At 37.3% G+C, this 24,958-nt stretch overlaps 1 protein-coding gene across 1 annotated transcript in view; it reads left to right on the top strand.

The window, feature by feature from the left end:
* The window catches only part of VPS36 (vacuolar protein sorting 36 homolog), a 30,386-nt gene extending 5,748 nt beyond the window's left edge, over positions 1 to 24,638 (top strand). The window contains exons 2-14 of the mRNA XM_044777229.2: positions 2,010 to 2,078; positions 3,511 to 3,581; positions 6,850 to 6,964; positions 8,581 to 8,670; positions 9,381 to 9,467; positions 15,695 to 15,727; positions 15,842 to 15,919; positions 16,560 to 16,694; positions 17,957 to 18,022; positions 19,407 to 19,471; positions 20,099 to 20,183; positions 21,136 to 21,212; positions 21,300 to 24,638. Of these exons, the coding sequence (XP_044633164.2) occupies positions 2,010 to 2,078; positions 3,511 to 3,581; positions 6,850 to 6,964; positions 8,581 to 8,670; positions 9,381 to 9,467; positions 15,695 to 15,727; positions 15,842 to 15,919; positions 16,560 to 16,694; positions 17,957 to 18,022; positions 19,407 to 19,471; positions 20,099 to 20,183; positions 21,136 to 21,212; positions 21,300 to 21,393 (1,065 nt within the window). The 3' untranslated portion in view covers positions 21,394 to 24,638. The remainder of the gene's footprint in view (positions 1 to 2,009; positions 2,079 to 3,510; positions 3,582 to 6,849; positions 6,965 to 8,580; positions 8,671 to 9,380; positions 9,468 to 15,694; positions 15,728 to 15,841; positions 15,920 to 16,559; positions 16,695 to 17,956; positions 18,023 to 19,406; positions 19,472 to 20,098; positions 20,184 to 21,135; positions 21,213 to 21,299) is intronic.
* The last annotated feature ends 320 nt before the right edge of the window (positions 24,639 to 24,958 follow it).

The raw sequence follows: 24,958 nt of genomic DNA, 5'->3' as shown, positions 1-24,958 counted from the left end.
ATTCAAAAACCACAAAAAGTATAAAGTTAAAAGGCTCCCTCCCACCCTTGTCTCTTTGTCACCCAGTTTCCCCTCAGAGGCCACCAGCACATCATTCTGGAGAGCTGTGTATATATGTCATACATAAGTATTTGTATAAAATATACTGTTTTTTCCATTTTAAGGTATAAATTTGTAGTATACTATGCATACAAAGTTCTAAATCTTGCTTTTTGCACTTTATCTGGGTGGAGAATTTACCATATTTCATCAATTCTAAATGCACATTTCCCCCCCACATTTTAACAGCTCTGGAATTAGGATGCATCTTACAATCAATAGCATCTTAGATTTTATCAAATACAGTAAGTCCATAACGAGTCTCCTTGTTCTTTTTAATGACTGAGTAGTCATTCGTTGTATAGAGTACATTTCCCCATTGATGGACATTAAATTGTTTTCTACCTTTTGCTTTTGACAAACAGCAGTGAAGAGCCTAGAAGCATATCATTGTACACACGTGTGAATTCCTCTGTGGTATAAATTCCTAGAAGTGCAATTATTGGGTCAAAGAATATGTGGTATTTGTATTTTTGATAGATATTAATACATTGCCCTCCATAGAGGTTGTCCCTTCAGCAATGTGTGCAAATGCTTATTTCCCCTATGCATCACAAGCACAATATTATCAAACTTTTTGACATCTGCCACTCTTATGGATTAAAGAGATTTCTTGATGTTTTCTGAATTTGCCTTTTTCTTATTATCAGTGAGATTGGGCATCTGTTAATGTGTTTGAGTCACTAGTAGTTCCTCTTCTCTGAACTTTCTGTTAATAGTCTTTGCCCATTTCTCTAATGGATTATAGGCTTTTTTCTTATTGATTTGTAAGAGTATTTTATATATTGAGGAAATCAGTGCTTTGTCTCTGTTTTGGGTTACAGTTATTTTCCCCAGTTTTCCATCTTTGCTCTTGGTGGTTTTTGCCATGAAGAATTTATGTGCATATGTGTATGTGGAATTGAATTTATCAGTCTTTTCCTCTAATGCTAATGGGTTTAATGTTTTTCTTAGAAAGACCTTCTTCACTCTGACATTATTTAAAAAATCCTCTCAAGATTTTTTTCTAGTGCTTTTATAATGTTTTTTCTTTTTAACTCATATATTTGGTCCATCTAGAACTTATTTTGCTGTAGTATGTTAGGTATAATTTCAACTTTATATTTTTTTTCTGCTGGGCACCTCAGTTGTCCCAGTGCCATTGATTGATTCTCCATCCATACTTATTTTTGTATGTGCTTGTATCTATTTCTGGATTTTCTTATTACTTAAAAATTATTTAAAAAAATTATGTGAGTGTTATACATGAATTCAATCTCATGGTAAAAAAAATTCAATCAATGTTGAAGTAGGTAGTTTTTAAAGAGGGCCCTTTGCTTCTCTTCCTTCCATTTCCTCACACTTTTTCTGAGATAATCATTGTTAACAAATCACTGAGTATTCCATTTAGACCTTTTTCTACTGCTTCTGTGTGTATGTATGTATATATATCACACGTGTATGTATATGTATATATATGTGTATATATATATCTCACATGTAGTTTGGGGGAATATGGAGATTATCTATACCTACCTATCTATCTGTGTGATTACATTATATGTAATAGGCTGTAAACTGCCTTTTCCTCCACTATGTCTATGTCTTAGAGTTCTATGATAGTCCGTCTAGCTCTACCTCATTATTCTTTTTAACATGCATGGATTCCATAGTATGAATGCAAATAGTTGATTTAGCTACTTCCCTATTGTTACACTTCTAGGTGGTTTGGAATTTTTTCCTAATTTTAGCAAGGCTGTATATATAGCTTATGAAATGTGTGGCACTGCTTCTCTTTAATTGGTGGTAAGCCTAATTCTAAAATGTGTATTTATATGATTAAGTTACTCTTGTGTAAGTCGTGAGAAAGAAAATCTGGACCACACTGAGTGATATGTTATTAATATTTTGTGATAATCTTGTCTTTCTAGATAAAATTTGATGCTGGGACCCTCCTTCTTAGTACACACCGACTAATTTGGAGAGATCAGAAAAATCATGTAAGACAGAGTTTTTGCATCTGTTCTAGGTTTTAAATCGCTGAATTTTTTATTCCCTTTCTGGCAAATCTATATGTGGATGTAATAAATTTTCATTTTCAGAATGTCAAAAGAGTGTGACCCATGTGCTCTCTTAATGGAGAGCAGATAGAGGAGTTAGGGTGTTGTCCCTCATTCAGCTCCAGAAAAGTCTGTAGTTACTGAAGAGGGAGTCACGCTGACTCTTGTCTTTTAAACACCAGTCAGATCCTACCCCATACGTGAATGTTCAGTGTGTAATGGGAACAGTTCTCCTATTGGTTGTCAGGGGTCCTTCAAAAAATTCATGCGCTCTCAAAACAGTCTGTTCTCCCTGACTGTTGTTGAGAATGAGGAGGATGCTGGGAAGTGTGTGCTTTTACCTAGATACCAAGAAGAACTGCCTCTAAGTCACTCAGCAAGAGGAGAAACCCCCTTGTTTTTTCATTTCCAGGAAGAGAGAACAGGTTATGTGTATAGAGCTGATATCTTTATTCCACAGAGCTTTAACTTGAAAGTGTGTGTGTGTGTGTGTGTAAATTTAAGCGTTGCCGGTAAAATAAGCAGTCTTTTCTACATTAATTTCATAATTCCCTCCCCTTGAAATGTCAATTCCACAAATAAACTATATACTGTACTGAGGCTCTGTGAAAGGCCACTAACCATTGCAAAAACTGAGATTCTTTTTGCCCCTGAGAAACCAATTTTTGCCCCCTTAGTGGTGCTATTACCCTTGTTGATAATGCATGCCTTGGAACTGTTAATGTCGTCTAATTCTTTTAAAAGAAATATGCATTCAGGAAAGAAATCTTTTTTGGAGGGATTGGCATCCTTAATCCATGTGTTTATAAATTAAATAATCTTTGTGTAATTCTTTGATGAGCATATAAAGAGGCTAATTTAGAAATCATTAGACCTATTAAATTAAAAACCAGTCATTTATAATAATTTTCAAAATTCAATGTACTAATAAAGGGAAACTACATGAGTGTTTTCTGTTAAAAATGAATTGTGGGTGGATGAGTAAAGGCTAGAAAATTATAAAGAAGAAAAATCACCCATATGACACATTTCTTAAAGTTGTTTTGATTTACCTGTTCTATTTTTTGTTTTCCATATAAGAATATATTATATGTAAAAAGTTTTCACATAAATACTGCTTTTTAAAAGATGTACCTACTGTAAAAACAAAGGAAGTTACAGCAGCTTTTAAACCTCTTATTTCTTTCATGTAGCAAAATGCCACCACAGTATTGTTTTCATTCAATTTTTCCTCAAGTTTATTTAAGGAATAAAATCACATTCTTATTTTTATTATTAAGTATCTTAAAGGTATATGGCACTCTATTAATGCTATAAAACAACGATTTCTGACGAGTCTCCTGAATCGTGTTTTCCATCAATTTCCTCCTAGGAATGCTGCATGGCCATTCTTCTTTCCCAAATTGTATTTATTGAAGAACAGGCAGCTGGAATTGGGAAAAGGTAAGGTCTATATATTACGGACTTTATTCACAAAAATGTTTCCAGTCAAGCTGTTATCACTAACTTAGTTGCTCAATTGCTGTGCTGTGAGTGCACATGTGGGAATGAATCTGTTGATTGTGTTTGGGGGCTTTATAAATAAAAGGAGTTCCCCGTAGATGGTATTTTCCCACCTTAAACTCATTGATGAATGGAAGTCATTTTTTTTTTTGAATTATTTTATTGAGGTCATAATGGTTTATAACATTGAAATTTCAGGTGTACATTATTATTTATCAGTTTTTGTATGGACTGCATTGTGCTCTCCATCAATAGTCCAGTTTTTATCCATGACCATACATATGTACCCCTTTACCTTTTTTGCCCCCTCCTCCCCACCCCCTTCCCCTCTGCTAACCACTTAATCTATTCTCTTTGTCCATGTGTTTGTCTGTCTTCCAACTATGAGTGAAATCACATGATTTTTGTCTTTCTCTGTCTGGCTTAGTTCACTTAATATCATACCCTTGAGGTCCATCCATGTTATTGCAAATGGGATGATTTTGTCTTTTTAAATTGCTAAGTAGTATTCCATTGTATATATATATATATAACATCTTCTTTATCCATTCATCAGTTGATGGGCCTTTGGGTTGCTGGAAGTCATTCTTTAAAGCATGAATCAAATACTAAGGTTTGCTATAATATCCTTGGGTGATAATAAATGTGGGCCAGCTATCTCTGTATGTATTTCCACAAACATTTGCTTTTACATGTCTGTGTATGTATCATTCAGTACTTAAAATCAGAACTGACCTGTCTGAGAAAAATAACTGAGTTTGCTCCTATTTCTAGTTGATCATTAAGTTTCTCAACTTTGACTTTTTCAGGTATTAGTATTAAATAGAGTATCATAATAGTTATTGTCCAAATTGGGCCATTTATGAGTACTGGGGGTGCTGTGTACAGTTAGACCAGGGCAAGCATAAACTGGTTCTGTCCCAGGCAGATCAGGAGATGTGCTCCCCCTGGTTTAAAGCTACAGGTTAAAGTCCTTCTGTTTATTCAAGTATATCAAAATTCTGGCTTTATATTTTAAGTATGCATAATTGAGGGCAACTTATGAACAAATACTGCTGATAAGGAATTTTTTTTTTTCCATGTGGGCTGATCTTTAGCTTTAGCTGAGTTAGGTACTTCAGTAGAAGTTAAACAAATGTTGAGCTTCACTGAAAATGCAACGCGTGCCTTAATTATAATGATGTAGCTAGCATAAGAGATTGCTTGGCATAAAAGAAACTAACCAACATTTTGAAAAGATTAATAAGGCGTAGATTTCTAGAGTAGGCTATTTCTCTGATTTATATTTTCCCCCTTGTAACTTTTCTCCATCTTATTAAGTTCTTTTTTTAAATTGAGGTATAATTGGCATACAGCATTATATTAGTTTCAGGTGTACGACATAATTCATTATTTGTATATGTTGCTTTTCTGATTAAGTTCTACAAAGTGAAACTTTAAAAGTGTTCCAGATCATTTGCATTTTCCCCTGCTTTGCCAAGGAAATCTAAACTCTCTAACAAAATTACTTAAAATATTTACCTTCACATTAGTGTCTTATTTTTAAACATCTCCACTGAGGAGGAATTCAGTAATGTGGCCACGTTAACTTTTCTCCAGTGTTCTCTTCAGTTCCCAGCTCCTCCCCCCAAACAATTACCGTATCTCATGATTCAAAGGTGTATGCATATTTTAACCTTTTAACATCTCTGAACCCAAGATGCTTCTTGGATTTGGTGAATTTAAAATTGATGAAATATGGTAACTGAATAACTTAAGAAATGAATATATGAAAAAATTGGCCTGGATCTTTTATGCTGACTTTTGGATTTTTAAACTTCATTTTGTATCATACTCTTTTAGCTTTTCACTGGATTTCCTTTGACAAAATCTGATAGTAGCTCAGGTTTTTTCGTTTTAAAGATTCTGTAATACCTTTGCTCAGTCACTTTATCCTAATTGCCATGGTTTTGTTGCGGTACTTGACAGTGCATTTCAGAGAGTCCTGTGGTTCTGGTTGCACAGTTGCTGTGCTCACTCCACTTAAAGATGTTCACCACAAAGGAACAGATGGAGGATATAGGCCCCAGGTCACTAACCAAGGCACCCGTTCTGTTGAGGAGGCCTCACACATGGTCTGTCAGTTTTACAGTGATGTTTAGGCAGCTTATGGGCCTAAGCAAAGTTAAATTGAGTAATAGGTGAATCTGTAATGTGGTCAGAAAGAGAAGCTCTAAGCTGGGTATCCAAGATATTTGAGTTTTTGGTTTTGCTCATCTTTATAGAAGATTGTTTACTGAGCAGGCTGGGAAAAAAAGAGGAAAAAAGACTTATAAAACTGAACAAATACAGTGGTATTTTTACTAGCATAGAAGATCACGGTAGTCATAAAGATTGTGGTAGCTTGTATTCCTAGAGTAGGAGTGTTTCAAGAATTGTTTTTGCTATTGGATATCTTTCTAGATCATGCTGTTGACTGAGTGATATTTTCCAAAAATGACACTGTAGAATGTTAGTTTTGGATGGAGTTTTAATAAAACGTCAGCTGGTCAGTTTTACCCAGATAAGTTTTCACATTTTGTTTTCAAACAAGTAAAGAAATATGCTCTGCAGAGATGATAGGCCCCCTGGCAACCTCGGGCGATGACTCTGTAGATGGGAAACCCCAATCATAAACCAAAATCGTAAACCACCCCAAATTATGAGAAGTTATTTTGAACTTATTTCCTAAAACCACATTTTTATTAATCTGTAGAGCTAGTAACCTGAACTTTTTGGTTCATAGTTTGTAAGTTTTAAGTAGAGATCGTTTTGTTTTGTTTTGTTTTTTTAAATTTTATTTTTCCTTTTTCTCCCCAAAGCCCCCTAGTACATAGTTGTGTATTTTTAGCAGTGGGTCCTTCTAGTTGTGGCATGTGGGACACTGCCTCATCATGGCCTGATGAGCGGTGTCATGTCCGTGCCCAGGATTTGAACCAGGTAAACCCTGGGCCGCTGCAGTGGAGCACGCGAACTTAACCACTTGGCCACGGGGCCGGCCCCTAAGTAGAGATAGTTTTTAAAGGTTCATTAATAATAAATGAATACAAACTTTAGAAGGATTCCTTTTAGGATGTTCTTTGTTTCTGCCTGAATTTTAAAAGTGATCTGAAATATGTTAAAAGTTATAAAAATAGAGTTAGTGATTTTTAAAGGACAATTAAATACATTACATTCACCCTTTCTTTAGTGCCAAAATAGTGGTTCACCTTCACCCAGCTCCTCCAAACAAAGAACCTGGTCCGTTCCAGAGTAGTAGGAACTCCTACATCAAACTCTCCTTCAAAGAGCATGGCCAGATTGAGGTAAGTTTCTAAAGGGATAAAATTGACCAGAAATGTGTTCTTGTATGTATTTTTGTTATTGTCTGTTAATATGATGGAGGGCAATATTGTACAACACACCAGATTTCACCAGACTTTTACAATAAAATTTTTATGATATCTTAAGCCTTATCAGTGGAGAATATGAAGTTTAGGTTTCAGTGGGAACAGGAAGCAGGAGGGTGTGGTCACAAGGAAGGTGCCGAGGCTGGAAATGTGCTGAGTCATGCCATTGGGCCCCTAGTAAAGTTTTGAGGTGTAGTTTGGTTAAAGGACAGAGTATAATGCAGTGAAATGTTAAACTACCTCAGTATCTGAAAGCTCACCAGCCTTAACTCAGTCAGTCAATCTTGATTAACTCCACACAAATCTGATCACCTAAGTACTTATTCCATAGTATGATAGTTTATATGTCCTGATTAATAAGTTGCTGTGCAAGTATTCTTTACCAATGTGTGTTTATCTCCGCATCGATAGCATTGTCGACAAAAATAATCCATAGCCAATCTATAAATGAAAATTTGGGTGAGTTTATTCTGAGCTGAAATCTGAGGATTGTAACCTGGGAGAGTCTTTCCACAAAGGAACAGATCACTCCAAAGAAGTGGGGATATACACGGTGGTTATATACCCTCAAAGAGTATGTTTCACATATGATTGAAATGTCCCTTTTACAATAGTCCCGAGGGTGCTCTGTCAGCACAGCGATTGATGGAAACAGCAGATAGGTCTGCTCTCTCAGTGAACCCCGCAGGGTGGCAGGTCTGTTGCCTGGAGCTGGGCAGTCACAGATGAGCGCTGCAATCAGTTCCCAGTCTAAAGAAAGATGCTTAATCTTTAAGGAGATGCCAACGTTGGGGGGGAGGGAAGTTGCACCTTTATCTCAAAATGTCTAAGCAGATATACAATGCGTGCTCAATGGCCACAGTCAGGCCCTTTTGGAAAAAAAAAAACAAAGTCAGGCCGAATTAGGTTTATACCAAATGGCTTCCTCATATACTCCAATATATCCTATTGCTTGCCATTTCAATTTGTCAGCATCAATTACTTAAGCTCTTTTTTTCTTTTACAGCACCTCACCCAGGGCTCCTCTCACACTAGGCACTAAGAAAATATAAGTGACTAACTGAAGTCATTCTCACCCTAGTAGAAAAATATCATTGATTTTTTTGTGAGCATAGGCATTTTTGGCCCTAATTTCTGGCTTCACATTTTAACTAGACAGATTATTTTCTGCTTCCTTGATGGATAATAGTTGTATATTTTTCTTGGCACTGTGCCTGTTTTGCTATAGATTGAAAACAATCCACATATGCAGGATTGTTTAAAGTAAGGCTATTTATTTCATTGTCACTCATCTCTTTGTTGAGAATAGCGCACATTCTATAGAAGGTCAGTTCCTTTTTTTTTTCTTTTGTACTTTCTGAAGTTGATCCAAGAAAAGAACTTCCTTTGATTTCTTTTGATGTCTCTGAGAATTCTAGGCTTGTTGGAAGTGACTGAACAGGCCTTTCAACTAAAGAAATGTTAAGTAATGATTTGTATGAGGATGTCACAGCCTGACTGACTCATTTCAAGTGTATGTATGTGCATAACAGTTTTACAGGCGTTTATCAGAAGAAATGACCCAGAGAAGATGGGAGAATATGCCAGTTTCCCAGTCATTACAAACAAATAGAGGACCCCAGGTATTTGGAAAGCTGTTTTTTAGTTCAGTATTTTCAGCCTTGTACTTGCATCATTAAGGGAAAAGATTTCTGTGGTTATAAAACTTGCCAGAAAGAAAATAATGAGATACTGACTAAAAATGTATTTTCTCAGAACCTAAGTAGTGCTCTGTAGACAGTAAATACTTAGTAAAAATAAATGACTGCTTACTGGAGTGATTCTTGGGGTGGTGGAAGTTAGAGTCTACTCACTGCGTTCTGTTATGTATTCGTTGTGGCATCTGAGGAAACAGTACCACTGGGTGTCGTTTCCCAGGCCAGTCTAAATTAACCACCAGCTGTAGGCAGACATTCAAGTGTGGAAAAGTAGCTTGTATAATTAACTGTCAAGCACCAAAATTTTAACTACAATTTTTTGCACATTATTACATGATATACATAATAGCTTGCCAAAGGACAAAAATGAATAGGAAATTAAATTTCTATCTAAAATGCACAGTAAAAATATGCCATTTATTGTATGTTCAGTTTTTCTTTATAATAATTTGAAGAGCATTATGTTATGGCAAGAAACCAACAAATGTTTTGAAAGGAAACTAGCTGTATTTGTATGCTGTTTTTCTTTGGTTCTTTGTGCGTCCTTTCCCGCCATTGAAAACACAATGTGGCGGGTTATAAAAGATCGTGTCCTTCCTATTTTGTATGTTTTATTTTCTACTTTTGTTTTTCAGCCAGGAAGAATAAGAGCTGTAGGAATTGTAGGTATTGAAAGGAAACTGGAAGAAAAAAGAAAAGAAACTGACAAAAACATTTCTGAGGTAACTCTTACACAAGTTCTGGTCAGCTGTCTTTTTCAGCCATTTGTATTTATCTTTTTGGATACAGCTTTGACTAAGTCCATTCTGTGTACTGGCATGTATTTAGTTTGCCTAAAGCCACATAGTCTCTTATTCCATTTAACAGATCTATTTCAGGTTGGTGTAATTTAGCCAAAACGTGTTTTAAAAATCTTTTCCAAAAATCTTTTAAAAAAGAAATGCAAATTTGTTTTCTGTGATGTTAGAAAACATTGTGGATTGCTGTCTGTAAATTTTAAAGTCTAGATGGAGTATTGGAAGATACTCCTGATAAATTCAGGGTCCTCTTTAAAATTTATTCTGGATGTTTGGTTAACTTGGTCGAGGGAAATTGCTGTTCTGTGGCCCTTGATCCTGGCTGGACACCACACTGTTTTATGCTGATGACCGCTCAGGGACCAGAAGCAGAGACAGTAAGAATGGCTCAAACCAGGCCATCACTTCCACAGGAGAACGACTCTGAGCATGTGACAATACAGTGTTTCTGAAGCTTCCTCATATATGAGGAAATTCAAGTGAAGGGGAAAGAACTCTAGTTGAGAAAACCAGTTATGCGTTAGATTCCGCAGTTAGTTAATATATCTAAACATATTTGTTTTCCCGTGTTTATATAACAGTGGTCTTAGGTTTTTATAAAATTATAGTATGAAGTAATTCTTCAGTTTTTATGATAGTTTTTAAGTAAAATTCAGTTGATTAGTGCTGTTCATAGAATTTCAGAGATGTAATCAATCAAAGTCAAAACTGCAAATAGTTATTGAAAACTTGTATTAGTCAAGTTTCTCCGGAGAAACAGAACCAATAGGAGATAGATAGAGATATCGATCTCTCTCTAGATACAGCTATATCTCTATATTTATATCTCTCTCTATATGTACACATGAGATTTATTATAGGGAGTTGGGTCATGTGATTGTGGGGACTGAGAAGTCCCACAATCTGCCATCTGCAAGCTGGTGACCCAGGAAAGCTAGTGATGTAAATTCTAATCTGAGTCCGAAGGCCTGAGAACGAGGAGCGCTGATGGCGTTAAGTCCCAGTCCAAGGGCAGGAGAAGACTGATGTCTCAGCTCGAAGCCATCAGGCAGAGGAAGAAGGCGTTCTCCCCTCCTCCAGCTTTTTATTCCTTCAGGCCCTCAGCAGACTGGATGAGACCAACAAACATAGAGGGTGGCGATCTGCTTTACTCAGTCTGCTGATTCAAATGCTAACCTCATGTGGAAACACCCTCACGGACACACTCAGGATAATGTTTGATTAAGACCTGAGTGCCCTAGGATCTAGTCATGTTGACACATAAAATGAACCATCATAGTACCTATTCTGGGCCCACTAATTGAAAATACAGATTATTGTTGAGGAACAAAGGGTATTTGAAGTGCCCGTGGTCTAGGGTTGCTGATCGCATATTTATGGTAAAGTTGTACGTGTTCCTTAGCCCTGTGAATTTCCTGCAAATTGGCAGCTGGATCCAGAGGCTTGATCAGATTCAGGAGGTACATCATGTCTTTGTTTATGATGTTGGCAGCTGTTAATGTTCAGTGCATAGATCTCTTGGTTCATTTGTGGTTGCAAATGGTGATATTTTATGATTTATTTTTCATTTATTGGAATGCTTTTTAAAGAGATGCTTCCCTTCACTATTTGGCTACTCAGTTATACAGTGCATGCGGGGAAGACAGGATGAGTGCTTTTTCCTTTACCATCAGGATGATAAATTGTTCTTTGTCATCCTCCAAAGGTGACTAATTAGATTTTTTCCGTATATTATTATGAATTTGTAAATTTTAACATATTTGATGGGTTTCAACCAATTGCAGTTATCCTCTTTTAAGCACAAATTGTCCCATCTTTGGCCAGTGGGAGCCTCTTCAAGTTGGCTCCTGAGTGCTTTCGATGTGACCTGGTGGACTTTGATAGCTTCCTCAATATCTGGTGTGACAAAAGTCCCAGGACCGTCTTGTACATTTCCTGCCCCAGATCTGTAATCTGAGAAGCTGTGGTTTCTTTTAGTAGGAAATAGTATTTCAGAACCACAGTCTGCCTGCCGGGCATATGCATCTCTATTGGGTTGATCTTCATTTCTAGGCCTTTTCAGTGGAAGCAGGATTTTTTCTTTGTTTGTTTAAATATAAGTGGGTCACGAGGTCATACTGATACTTCCTTTCAAATTTAGGACTTGCTATCAAATAATTACTAAAACATTTAAAAAGAATTTTTTATGTATATTCTCTCCATTCTTCCCACCTTTTAAAAATAGGTGTGTTGTATCTATATCGTCTGAGCATTCAAGCACTACAGACACTTGCCCTTTGGCGCTCAGCAGTCTCAGCTTTCTAAGTAACTGCATGTGTGAAATCGCCAGTCCGTATGGTGACCTCCTCTATTCTTTTTGGTCGTCTGAAGCTCATCTTCTAGTAGATTTTTCAGAAAGTGCTCATGGGAACAGTGTTCCCTGAGTTCTGGCTTGTTTGTGTTCCATACACATGAAGGTCAGTTTCGGTGGATTTAAAATCCTTGGCTTATATTTTCTTTGCTCGAGTGCCTTCAATATGTTACTTTCAATTTTTTGTCTGGCATGAAGTGTTGCTGCCAAAGAGTGATGATAATCTAATTTTTCTCCCCTTAAAAGTCACTTGCTATTTTTCCTAGATGCCCAAATGTTGTTTTTCTTTTCTTATAAAGCCCAGTAATTTTACAGGAATGTGTCTATTTTTTAGTTATTCTGGGTTGTTATTCTCAGGTACACAATGTGCTTCAACATTTAGTTTCATAAATTTTTTCTTTTAATTTCAGGGAAGTTTTTCTATATTATCATTTTCAATAGCTGCTCTGATGTTTTCTCCTGAGACTCCTATTAGCTGTATGTTGCCTGTCTTCACTGTTTGTGACTTTCTTTCAACCCCTTTTTGTCTCTTTCTTCATTTCTTTTCTATTTAGAAAATTTTCCTCTTTTTCACTTGTTTTTCTTAAGATATTATCTGTTGTGTTTATTCAGTCTTGTGTTCTTTCTAGTGTAGTCTTTATTTCGGAAATGATTTTTTAAAAAATTCTTTCCTGAATCTTGTCACCTCGTTTCTGATTTATATTGCCCTTTCACAGCTTGTGTCATTTTATTAACATCTGTCAGCTCATCATGAAATAGAAGGTTAAATTTTGATCTGATCCGTGAGCATAGCTTTCTGGTATGCTTTCATTGTACTGCCATTCTGCTCCTTATTTTCTTTTTTCCTATAATAATTCTGTGTGGGATTTGACCATGCTACTTTGCTGTTGCTAATTTTCATATGAGATTAGTTTTCCTGACCTTTTAGAGGAGGATCTAGTTCAGGGTAGCTTTTCTTCTTCCAGGGAGCTCACTCTCTGCTGTGTTCATGCTGTGTTCCAAAAGGGGGCAGCTTGTTTTCTCTGCTTCCCTGACCCTGTTCCCATCCTCTGCTTCTATCTGGACCTTTTTTCCCTTTCTCTCGATTATCCCCACCTTGCTCAGTTTCTGATTCCTCTCTCAGTAGTTTCTCCCCACTGTGGGTGGCTGTCCTGGAGGGGAAGCCTGGAGGGTCAGTTTCCAGAGTTCATAGGCAGCTTCAGTCCTTCTGAGGACCCCTTGGACCACCCACTACTGAAGTGGGCAGAGCCCTCCCAATTTTAGTTGCTGTTCTCAGATTGGCCCAACTCACCTTCCCCTGACTTACTGTTGGCTCTTTTGGGGCTCTCTTCTCACACTTCCAGTCACCCTGTTGCTTCCCTTTTCCTTCTCTGGCCTAGATGCTGATGTCTTGCAGGTCTTGTGCTGTTGGTGGTTTGTCCCCACCTGCTTGTATCTTGGGGTTTTTGTAGATATCTTGTCCCTTACTTTTGTCGTATATGCTGCCTGTGGGTTTTTGGTTTTGAAATCTAGTTGATCTCTATGTTTTTATGTTGGGATTTGGAGAGATTCAAAAACTATGCTGCCACAGCCACCATCTTCCCAGAATCCTGGATTCTTACTATCCAGAGAAATAATCATCTCAGAGCTTGTGACTAGATTTGGAACCAGGGTTATGAGAACTCAGGCCTCCTGATTTGCAGGCATGTGTAGTCTGCTACATCATGGCCACTCTCTTTGCCACCCAGAAGGTGCTATCACTGTCTTCTTTCAGTGACTTTTGTTGTCATCCTTTTTTTGTGACACTTTTGGAGATGGCATGGAACAGTGAACTAATTTTGCACATTACATGAGCCATGCATCAGGTGTTTTGGATAGTGTGGTGATGAGCCAGACAGGCAGGAAAACAGGCATGCCCTTCGAGTGAGAAACACTGTGTTAGGAGAAAATCATGGCCATAATAGGAACACATAACATGACCCCTAACCTCAGAGTCAGAGAAGGCTTTTGGCAGAAGTGATGGAAGTCAAGGCCTCACAGATGAGCAGATGCTAGTGGATGACCATAGGATAAGAGGATCTAGGTGGAGGGAACAGAATATACAAAGGCACGGAATTGAAAATATTGAAACAGAATTCAAGAATATATAGTCGTTATTGAAACTAATAACCAAAGTAATGACTGAAAGTCAGTCAGAATTAATGCTATAAATCAGCTTAAGAGGTACCCCATGGTTTTAAAGCACGTGCATTTTTCTCAAAATTGGAGTGGAAATTTGACTGCGGATGTGGTAGAGGGATAGCAGGTTTTCTAAACTGGCAGATAAAATGATAGAATGGGTATTGCTTTAATTTTTATTGTAGGTGGTTTCTCCACCCATGTTTTGGATAGTTGGCTAATTCCAAATTTTAGAATAATAGAAATAGAAATGAGGAAGCTTTTATTTGTGTTTTATAATTACTTAAAATATTTTATAGGTAATTCTTCTAAGGCACTAAAGTATATTTTTTACTGACTATAAGCAGTGAGGGCTAATTTATAAGTCTGTGTGGACTTACTTTTAGCTTATTTTTCTATGAAAATATGAAACAGTAAATAAAGTTATTTACTATATACAATTTTAAAAGTGTTGTCTTGCAAGCTTTCTTTACATAGGTAAAAAAATACAATATTTTTTATATTCAAAGTAAAAATCTAAGTGTATAAAGTGTTTGTGTGTTTTATTTTTGAGAACTAGGTCGGTGTGTGATTTGCCCTCCATTTAAATGTTAGAATTGACTTAGTTTCAGAGCTGGTGCCCAGAGTTTCCCACAAAACGCTTCCTGCATCTGCTGCCTGTTGCTGATAAGAATCCTGTGTTTAAGCCTTTTGTTTATCTGAGGAAATTCCTGTTAGGTGTGTGCACATTCCCCTTTGTTTTCAGTACGAGCCTCACTGAGTCGGCCATAAGAGTCTTACACAACACTCTATTCTTCTAGCAAAGTCCTTTTGCAGATGGGGGATACTTCCCTGCGTGTAATAAAGATGGGCATGAGCTAATCAGAGCCTCTTGGCCACTATTCTACGTGGACTGAAAAATTTTTCAATTAGTGATAAGTTGCAGAGTTGATTTTACAAAATAACATCTGTGTGCATGTCTGTTAGACATAAGATATTCTGCACTAGAAGTATATTGTTGGTAACTTAAAGTAATTTATTATAAATGTGTCTGGTTGAGTTTGAAGAGGCCTTTGAAGTGGATATTCAGTGAAGTAAATTAGCAGTTGATGGGTTTCATTTAGATACATTTTGGTGGTATTTGAGTGTTTTTGTGATATCTGCTGTAGCCAAAGCTACAGGTTTAACGTGTTCACCATTCAGAGGCTGAGGTTTCAGTAAGTCACACCTGCTATTAAAGTCAAAACTGTCATGCACAGAGTGCTCCTGCAGCCACACGTGGCCGTTCTCAGCCACGGAAGCTTACGACGCTTTGGTTCTTGCCCTCCCATTGAGAAAAACTGAAAAATTTTCTTACTTGTGTCAAAGAACAATAAATAATATTTTCTGAACTATTAGTTATGTCACCTTTTATTTGTTTAATCACTGTTTTCTCTTTGAAAATTTGTATTTTACAGTTTGTTTTGGAAAATTTATGTTTTCTTAGCTAAATTGAATTCTTAGAATAAGGTAGATTTATTATTCGTAGACATATTTATATAAATAAATTGATATTTGTTAGAAAATTTGATAAATTTTTATCATAGGGAAGAAAATAGTGTTTCATTACTTTAAAACATTTTAGTTCTTTAGGCAGATTTCAACAAAGACTCATTTCTCATTTCAGGCCTTTGAAGACCTCAGCAAGCTGATGGTGAAGGTATATGTCGTTTACACCCATTGGATTCATACCAATTATGATACAGTTTGGAAAATGTATTTCGTTAGCAGACATTTTGGGGACGTGATTTCTGTCTTATTGTTCTTTTGACAGGCTAAGGAAATGGTGGAATTATCAAAATCAATTGCTAATAAGATTAAAGACAAGCAAGGTGACATCACAGAAGATGAGGTAAATAGGTTGCTTTTTAAGGCATTGGAAACTGGGTTACACAAGTAACACAGTGATGTGGTGGTGGTTTACCAGTTTGCTTTCTTAATGTAGTGGTTTATTTCTTTTAGCACTTGAGGATATATGAAAGTGCTAAAGAAAAAGTGAACCGTAAAAACTTTGTTAGTTCTAGTAAGATTAAAGGATATTTCGATATCTTTTCCTGGGGTGTGCAAAACAGAGAGAGTGAAATGTATAAAGAGTGGCTTTTTTATACACATCTGTAATTTTGATATCTGTTTCATTAAATTTGTCTACAATCTGCTCACAGCCATTTTCCTTTTTAAGTTTTTGGTTGTATCATTTGGTTGGCATTAAATATAGCATAGTTGTTATCTGAATCTCCTCTTGCACCCAGCTTGTGAGGTAAATGGAGCATGAGATATCAAGATAGGAGAAGGAAGAAAAGTAATCAGATTTACGCAGGGAACTGCTAGAAGTTCACTTTCATATAGTTCACAGTATAGAAACACAGTAGAGGAAATGGGTAGATATGGAAATAATTGAGTAGAATTGAATTGATGATGGAAGGATTTCAAATGTTGGAGTACAGAGACTAATTCTGCATAGGCTTTTTGTGCATTTTCTCCTCTCATTATAGACCATCAGGTTTAAATCCTATTTGCTGAGCATGGGAATAGCTAACCCAGTTACCAGGGAAACCTACGGCTCGGGCACGCAGTACCACATGCAGCTGGCCAAACAGCTGGCCGGAATATTGCAGGCGCCTTTAGAGGTAAAAACAAAACCTAAATGGTCTTTTTAAATTGTGTTGAATTACTTCCATGTCATCAGAAATGGTAACAAGAGCACAACCCTTTCATGATGTGATTACTATTCCACTAATGTGTTATTTTTTCTTTCAAAAATAATAAATTAGTTCTGTGTATTTATTAATGAATTCTTTGTCAATCTTCTAAGTTGTTTTCAATTTCCATTTCGGATATATATAACTTTCTAAATCTATTTGATATGAAGTTTTTGTCTCTTACTTTCAAAAGGAAATATATGATCTCTGTGTATTTAGATATATTCCCATATATCTAGTCTTAATATATAGTTTACTATTAATTATTTCATAATACAGACTCATCTTCTAGTCAGCGTTATTAAGGCGATCAAAACTTTATTAAAGCACTTATGTTAAGAAATATTTCAAACATATGATAAAATAGATAGTATGATGAATCCCTTTGTGCCCGACATCCAGCTTCATCTGTAAGCCGACTTCCACTCAAAATTATTTTAAAGCAAATCCCAGACATCACATCACCTAAACTGTAAATATTTCAGTGTGTAATTATAATGCATTGCAATTGGTTGATTTCTCTCTCAAGTTTTTTTTTTTTTTTTTTTTTTTAATTCCATGGGTTGCCCTGTCTCCCGTTTCTTTCCCCCCCACACACACAATTTACTGGTTGAAGAAACTAGTAGGTTTATCCTACAGAGTGTCTCAGAGTCTGGATTTTGCCAACTTGCACGTTAACATGCTTCTCTGCCCTGTGTATTCCCTGTAAACTGGTAGTTATATCTAGAAGCTCTTTTTTTTCCCTGACAAGAGTATTTTATAGAGGGTATTTCCATCAGGAGGTACATAACGTCTGAGCGTCCTTTTTTGTGATGTTGGCAGCCATTGGTAGTCATTATGGAGATCTGTTACTTTATTAGGGGTTGTAAAATGGTGATATTCCTATTTAATTCTATGATTTTTTTCATTTATTAGTTGGAATAACTTGAAACATTTAAATACACTTTCTGAAACATGAAAGAAGAGAGCCCCTTTTTTCATTGAGTAAATGTTAAAACAGTAATAATGACAAGTCCAAGTATTGAATTTGAATTGCCTCAGGGTATCTGAACAGGTCTTCCTGTTTGTAAATACAGTTTTTAAAAGCTTCTTAAGAAATTTTATGATTTCTGATTTCACTCTGTGATTTCTGTTAAATGCCAACTGGTGCTAAGTGTAACGTAATACTTCTTTTGTTTCATTTTTAACAGGAACGAGGAGGAATAATGTCACTCACAGAGGTATACTGTTTAGTAAACCGAGCTCGAGGAATGGAAGTAAGAATAGAATATTTAGATATTCCTTTAACTAATTATAGACTTTCTTAATATAGTACAAATTCCCCTATAGTGAATAGAATTTGAGGAAGGGTTGTGAATATCAAAACTATTTGGAGAAGCAGTGTGGTGCAGTGAATAGAATACTGCCCTGGGGTCTAGGAGGTAGATTCTGTTCCTGGTTTTGCCAGTGATTTGCTGAGTGACCTTGAGTAGCTTACTTAACCTCTCTGGACTCAGGTTTTCTACCTTTAAAATAAGGGTTTGGACGCACAGATACCTTTCAGCTCTAATGTTCTGTGTTCGTATTGTGATTAATAAGGTTGAGTGTGATGCCCCTTCTCTGTGATAGTTACCTGTTTGAATTAACTGGGTTGGATACCAATTGCCTGTAAATGATACAGAAAAAGCTGCCCTGCTTCTTTGGCTCTGAATCTGCAGCCGCTGTTCAACTCTCATTGTCCCTTCACACCCAGATGTCCTTGGCCTCCAGGGTTCTCGCCGTTGTGCCCTCTAAATCAGTTTTGTGGTGTCAGCTCCATGCAAATGACCCACACCTGTCTCTCCAGCATTCAGCCTGCCCCATGAGCTAAGCCTCTGCTCTGTTCTTATTTCAATAGTCATCATAACTGCCATCAGTGAGTGTTCACCATCCGCCAGGCACTCTGCAAGGGTTCCCTCATCTAGCCTCCCAATAACTCAATGAGGGGCCTACTTTTACTGTCCCTGTCTGGGGGATAATTTGGGGAAGAGGAAATTGAAGCTTAGAAAGATTAAATAATTTGACCATGGCAAATTATTTGGACCCAGGCTGGGCTGGCTCTGGAGCCATTCTTTGTGACTCAGAGCTGTGCTTGTCAGCCACCACATGGGCTGAGTCTTTAAGGCCATGTGGTCCAGAAGGGTAGCCGCTAGCTAGCCACGTGTGGCCACTGTGAACTTGAAGTGTAGTTAATGTAAACTGAGAGGTGCTCTAAGTGTAAATTATACATTGACTTTACAAGATTTAGTACAGAATAAAGAATTCTTAAATATCTCATTAGTAATTTTTGTATTGATAATGTGTTGAATTTTTGGACCTATTGGGTTAAATAAAATGTACGTATTAAAACTAATTTCACCTGTTTCCTTTTATTTTTTTAATGTGGCTACTAGAAAATTAAAAATTACATTTATGACTTGCATTTTGTTTCTGTTGGATAGCACTGCTTTAATGAGTAGAAGTCTGCTTCTTTGTTAATCCTTTTTGCCTTGTAGTGATTAAGCTACCTAAAATCCTTGATAAACGATGCTTTAAGTTTGCTCTTCTGTTTCAGTGGTCATTATAATTATATAGCATCACTCTATTAATTTTCAGTGTAAACTGGATTTGTTTCCCCATTAGTTGCTCTCGCCAGAAGATTTAGTGAATGCGTGCAAGATGCTGGAAGCGCTGAAATTACCTCTCAGGTAAAAGGTCCTCCACGGGGCCTTGCTGGCTGTAGTCGCTACTCCTCACAGAGTGGACAGGCAAGCGCTGCCAGGTGCCGTCCTGCAGGGCCAGCCACCATATCGCCCCTCTTGAAATTACATTCCGTGCGAACAGAATTCACTGGGCCCACAAGCATCTCTGTCATTCTGGCCTCCATCCTTAGGGCTGGGCGTGGCCTGCGGGTGCTAGTAGTCTGATGGCTGTGGATTTAGGGCAGTGAGAGTAGAATGTAGGCACCTCCCATGAGGCCAGAGTAACCAGCGCCTCCTCCCCTAGACATTTTGCGTTAGTTTCTGGAAGCTTAGAAGTGCAAATATTGAGCTGTGTATTATATCTGCCTGATCCTCAGGTTAAAAAAAAGTAGCCATATGTATTTCTGGATTATAGAAAAGCCTCTGGATTATAGTTCATAATTTTATTACCTGTTTATTCATGAGCTTTTTAGTTATGCCATGGTTGCTTGTGGTCGTTATGTTTTAAAGGTTATTTTGTGTTATTCTTCCCCTCATACCTGGGCATAAAAGATATCAAGAAATACTTGCGCCTCCGCAGGGGTTGAAAATCCCGGATATTCATGGCTTTGTTCTCCCATCTGCGATTTGTAGGCTCCGAGTTTTCGACAGCGGCGTCATGGTAATTGAGCTTCAGTCCCACAAGGAAGAGGAAATGGTGGCCTCAGCCTTGGAGACAGTATGTGAACCCGGCTTCCTCTGGTTATTAGGGCTTGCTACCAAGACGCGATGCTTAGCAACTTGAGAAACAGGATTTCCTTTTGGATTTAACTTTACTAAAAAGTAACATTTGAAGACCCAATTAAAAACAGTTTATCATTAATGAATAAATAGTAATCAAAATTATACTTTGAAAGCTTTTTGAAACTTACCGATACTCGTAACGTCTTGTAAGTAAGGAGATAGAATTAGTGAGGCGTTCTCTTTTCATTTGATGCCCAGTGTTGAGAACAGGTTCTTAACTCTGTTAATCAGAATGTTACCCATGACTGAACTTTTTCTTTCAGTAACACCCACATAAGCAGCATTATAAAACATCACAAGTTGTTTTGTGAAATAATTGCTTCAAAAAATATGAAAAGCAACTGTAGTTTAGATGGCTTTTGCTGGCCAAACTGCTAATATTACTCATTAGGATATTTGAAATATTACTGCCTTCATAGCCTCTGCGGCGAGCCTGTATAATTTGAATAACTCATATTTATTATGCTTCTAATTTTAAGCTAGATGAAAATCCCAAGACTATAGGTATTTCTACCACATATTTTAAACTACATCTGTAGATAAGGGTCCTCAGTGGAGCGTGTAATATGCACTCAATTAGAATCTGTCGTATGTTCCTTCTTAGAATAGCCAATAGTTCTTTTTAAGCTTTACTGCAGCGCCTTTGTACTTCCGCGCTGTTTTACTATGCACTTCGTGATATTTTAACCTCTTCTCTGTTTGTTCTGGGTCCTTCAGCTTTTGCAGAATTAAACATTAGTGAAGAAGAGGTGGTTCTGTAGTGGATATTCTTACATTTAGTAGGAAATTCAGTCTGTTATTCCCGAGTATACTGGTGGATGCTCTCCTTAGGTTGGCGCCTAGACGGTCCACACCATCACATTTTTTCTGCTCTGTGTTTCTGTTAGGTTTCAGAAAAGGGATCCCTAACGTCAGAAGAGTTTGCCAAGCTCGTAGGAATGTCTGTCCTCCTGGCCAAAGAACGGTACGTAAGGTCCTTGCTCTTCATTACACCTTGTAGTTTGTGTTTCTGAACAGACACATGATTGTGGCTTTTCCTCTTGATTTCTAGGTTGCTTCTTGCAGAGAAGATGGGCCATCTTTGCCGAGATGATTCCGTGGAAGGCTTGCGATTTTACCCAAATTTATTTATGACACAGAGCTAAGGGTTTTGTATTTGAAATACTTCTTGTCCATATCTTTGCGTCATGTAGAGGTTGTCTGACATTGAGCTCAGAGTAATCCCTGATAAACTGAGCATTTACAGGAACTTTGCAATATAATATAAAACCCTTTTAATTTCTCCCTAAATATAATGGTCCAGGAAGGTTATTTAGGATAAATATAGGAAAATACAGAAAAATGAATGACAATGTGAATTTGAAATCATGCTACAGTTGTAAAGAACCCTCAGAGTTGAACTTGAAATATGGTAGATTTTCACTCAATCCTCAAATCTGACTATTTTTTAAGGAAAGGAATTTAGTTCATGGGGGAAGAAAAGGAGAAGTTGCATGTTTGGACAGGTTAGAGTGTTATTTTGGTGTGAGAAAAATTCACTGAATTATAAATAAGGTTTTTTCCTGTATCTAATGTGCCCATTTTGGGGGGTTTTCATGAAGCAAGTCATATGTACGGTGTCGTCTAAGAACCTGACAACATTGGAACAAATATCAAACTGCGGAATGCTGTCAGCAGCTCCTCCTAAGGGCTTTTCTTTGGAAGCAGCCATACGCATGTCTGCAGCAGACCAAATAAAGCACTTAAAAAGGGAGAGAATTTTATTTGTCTTATGTATATATAATCTGAGTAGTTTCTTTCTTTGTTTTTTTTAAGTGATGATTTCATAGCTGGCATTTAAAGAATGCAACTATGTCATTTTGTTTAAAAAGTACTGTGGATTTTGAAACTGAATTAAAGAGCTGTATAGACATGCCCAGAGATAAGATTACAAATTTGGGAAGCAGACGGTTCAGGAATTCCCTAGGATTGCTGTGCAGGGGAGGGGCTGGGAGAAGCTTGAACTAGCTTAACAGGAACCTTGGTGCTCTTTGACCTCGAAGCCAAGGACAGGAACATAGACAGTGGAAAAGTAAAATGTCTCCTTTTCCTTCCCTTAAGGAGTTTCAACATTGAACTTTTAAAAATATTTCTATCACATTCTAGCAATATTTTTTTTCTTTACCTCACACATCATAAGTTGTGTGGAGAAACTATCTCGCTAAACAGTATTACTGAGGTAACAAAAACTGGCCGATGTTGAATTTAGATTGCTTGAGTTTTCAAGTGGACTTGCCTGCCTTCTTATGTTACTGTGGTACAGCATACAGTATGTCGGCATTACCTCAAACTCAGGGACCCCATGGGGACGAGAACACCCTCTTCCTGAGACTGAGTTGGAAATGGAAGGTAGCTCTAGTTTTTGACCAAGTCTCTGGAAGGGATAGTATCTGTATCGAGAGAACGGTTGAGACCAGGAGGAGGGGATACCCAGGGCCACACTCTGGGGTCCCTAAGACATTCTCACTGAGTGAGGTGGAGGGCCACTGCCTGAGGCTACTGCAGATGCCCTTTGGGGACCCTTTGCCTTTGCAGGAACCTTCGGCCGCAGACCCAGGGAATCCCTCCAAGTGCAGGCAGAGTCTGTCCCTGATCCCTGCCTGAAGAGTGGCTGTCACTGCTTTGCGTCCTCCAGTGTCATGGGAATGTTTTGGCTGAGGCATCCTGCCTTACTTAGTCTTTGTTCTCCAAATCTGTCACTGATTCTATATTGTGATGACAGATCCCCGAATTCCCCCATTGCTCAGCTTCAGGTTTGTTTTGGGGAAATTCAGTGTCGGCTGCCCAAATCTTTAGGGTCCTTGTGTGAGCCTGTTTATGTCACTCCCTTCTGAGTTGTGCTCTCACTGCTCTGGCATACTTGCACGTGCACACGCACGCACACACACATGATATCTGGCTACGGCTTGTAAAAATTACAAAGATAAATAATCTGTTTCACCGCTTAATGAGTTGCACCTAAGGTTGTTTGGGCTCCTGGATCTAGCTCTCATGGTTCGGATTCATTACAGCAAACTCCCATTGTTCACCATATTGATTTACAGTAGTGTGACAACATTAACAAACATGGTGCAACCTGAATTGTATAAGGCGAACTAAAGAAGAAAAGTGACATATGAATATATTTTGCAAATGTCACATTAACTAAACAAATATGAATAATTTTATTGTTTAATTTTTTAAGTGGGCATTCTCTACTGTTTCCAGACCTCTGTATGTATATTTTTATCTCTTTTTTTTTTTTTTTTGCCAAATAAGATGGTATTTGGGTCCTCTGTTGGTAGAGGTTTTGTTTAAATAGAACCAATCAGGCCCTAAGTGCAAAAAAGTTCTGTCTTGGTGCTTATCACTGGTGTGGTTATTATTTTTGCTTTCGTAACTTTGCTCTTAGGAGCATAAATCTGTTTGTAGCTTTATGGTAATGGGATATTTCTAGTCACATACTGTCAAAAGTTTTTTTACATTGTACAAGTGAAGATTGCTTTCAGGATTAAATGATTGGAATTAATGTATATAGAGTAAAGTTCTTGCAAAATTTAAAAACGATGTTTCTTGGCGTTCTTTTTAAATACTCTTTGAAAAATATATGAAAATGATAAACCTTTAGTTAGAATAAGCCAGTATGTTACAATTTTTTTGTTTAGATTTTATAATCAAGAGTTGATTATAAATATTTATGACCTCAAGCTCTTACTATTTTAGTTTTAAAAGAATGGGAAATGGCTCATGAATTGTTTTCTTCTAATTCCTGATGTGAATTCCACTGTTGATTGACCTTGTGTGTTCATGTGAATGTACTGTCTCTCATTCCCTGTTACCAGACAAATCTGACCAGACGTGATTGTCAGCATTCTCATGCTCAAATACTTAAACTGGTTCTTCTTTGCCCAACAATCTCAGAGTTTTCATTTTGTTTCAGTAGAGTCACAACTTATAAGGTAGTTAGGTTTCAAAGACTGTGCTAAAGACTGCCTAAGGATGAAATCGAGCATGCTCAAAATGATCCTTGAGAATCTCTTAAACTGCCAATAAAGTTCTCTATATTAGATTCCCTGTAGTGTGATACATGAGGATGAATAGTTTATGAATATAGTAAGTACAATATATAATACAAACTACACATCAACAGTAGACTTTTACAGCACCAATAAACTATTTAAATATGGATCCTTTTTTTTCCTGAATAGGATGGTTGAATTTATGTAAATTTATTGCTGATCCCATCCATTTTCTAGAGTGTAAGCTCACAGGGCAGAGATGTTTCTCTGGTTTGTTCATGGATAGATCCCCAGAGGCCAGAACAGGGCCTGGCACACAGTATGACTCAATAAATAGTTATTGAATGAATTAACTCCGGTGTATCTATCTATTTATAATTTGGCTCCACTTTATCCTACTTTTTATCTCCCAGTCACTTCAATTAAAACACATTTTTTTTTAATACATACTGAATTTGTGTGAGGAGCTTTGTGGGCCATTGGTGGGGATACAAAAGTGAATAAGATACAGCCCCTGCCCTTAAGAGGGTGGCCCGGTTGGGCAAAGAGACATGTGAGCAACCTTAATTGAAGATGGAAGGAAGTCCATGCCATGAAAGGGGCACAGGTACCATGCTGTGGAAGACAAGGAAGGAGCTTTTCGTTTTGAGGGAGGGACCTGGGAAGGCCCCGT

Source organism: Equus asinus, chromosome 11 (assembly GCF_041296235.1).
Source record: "Equus asinus isolate D_3611 breed Donkey chromosome 11, EquAss-T2T_v2, whole genome shotgun sequence".
Taxonomy (NCBI): domain Eukaryota; kingdom Metazoa; phylum Chordata; class Mammalia; order Perissodactyla; family Equidae; genus Equus; species Equus asinus.
This window is presented reverse-complemented; position numbering and strand designations above follow the sequence as displayed.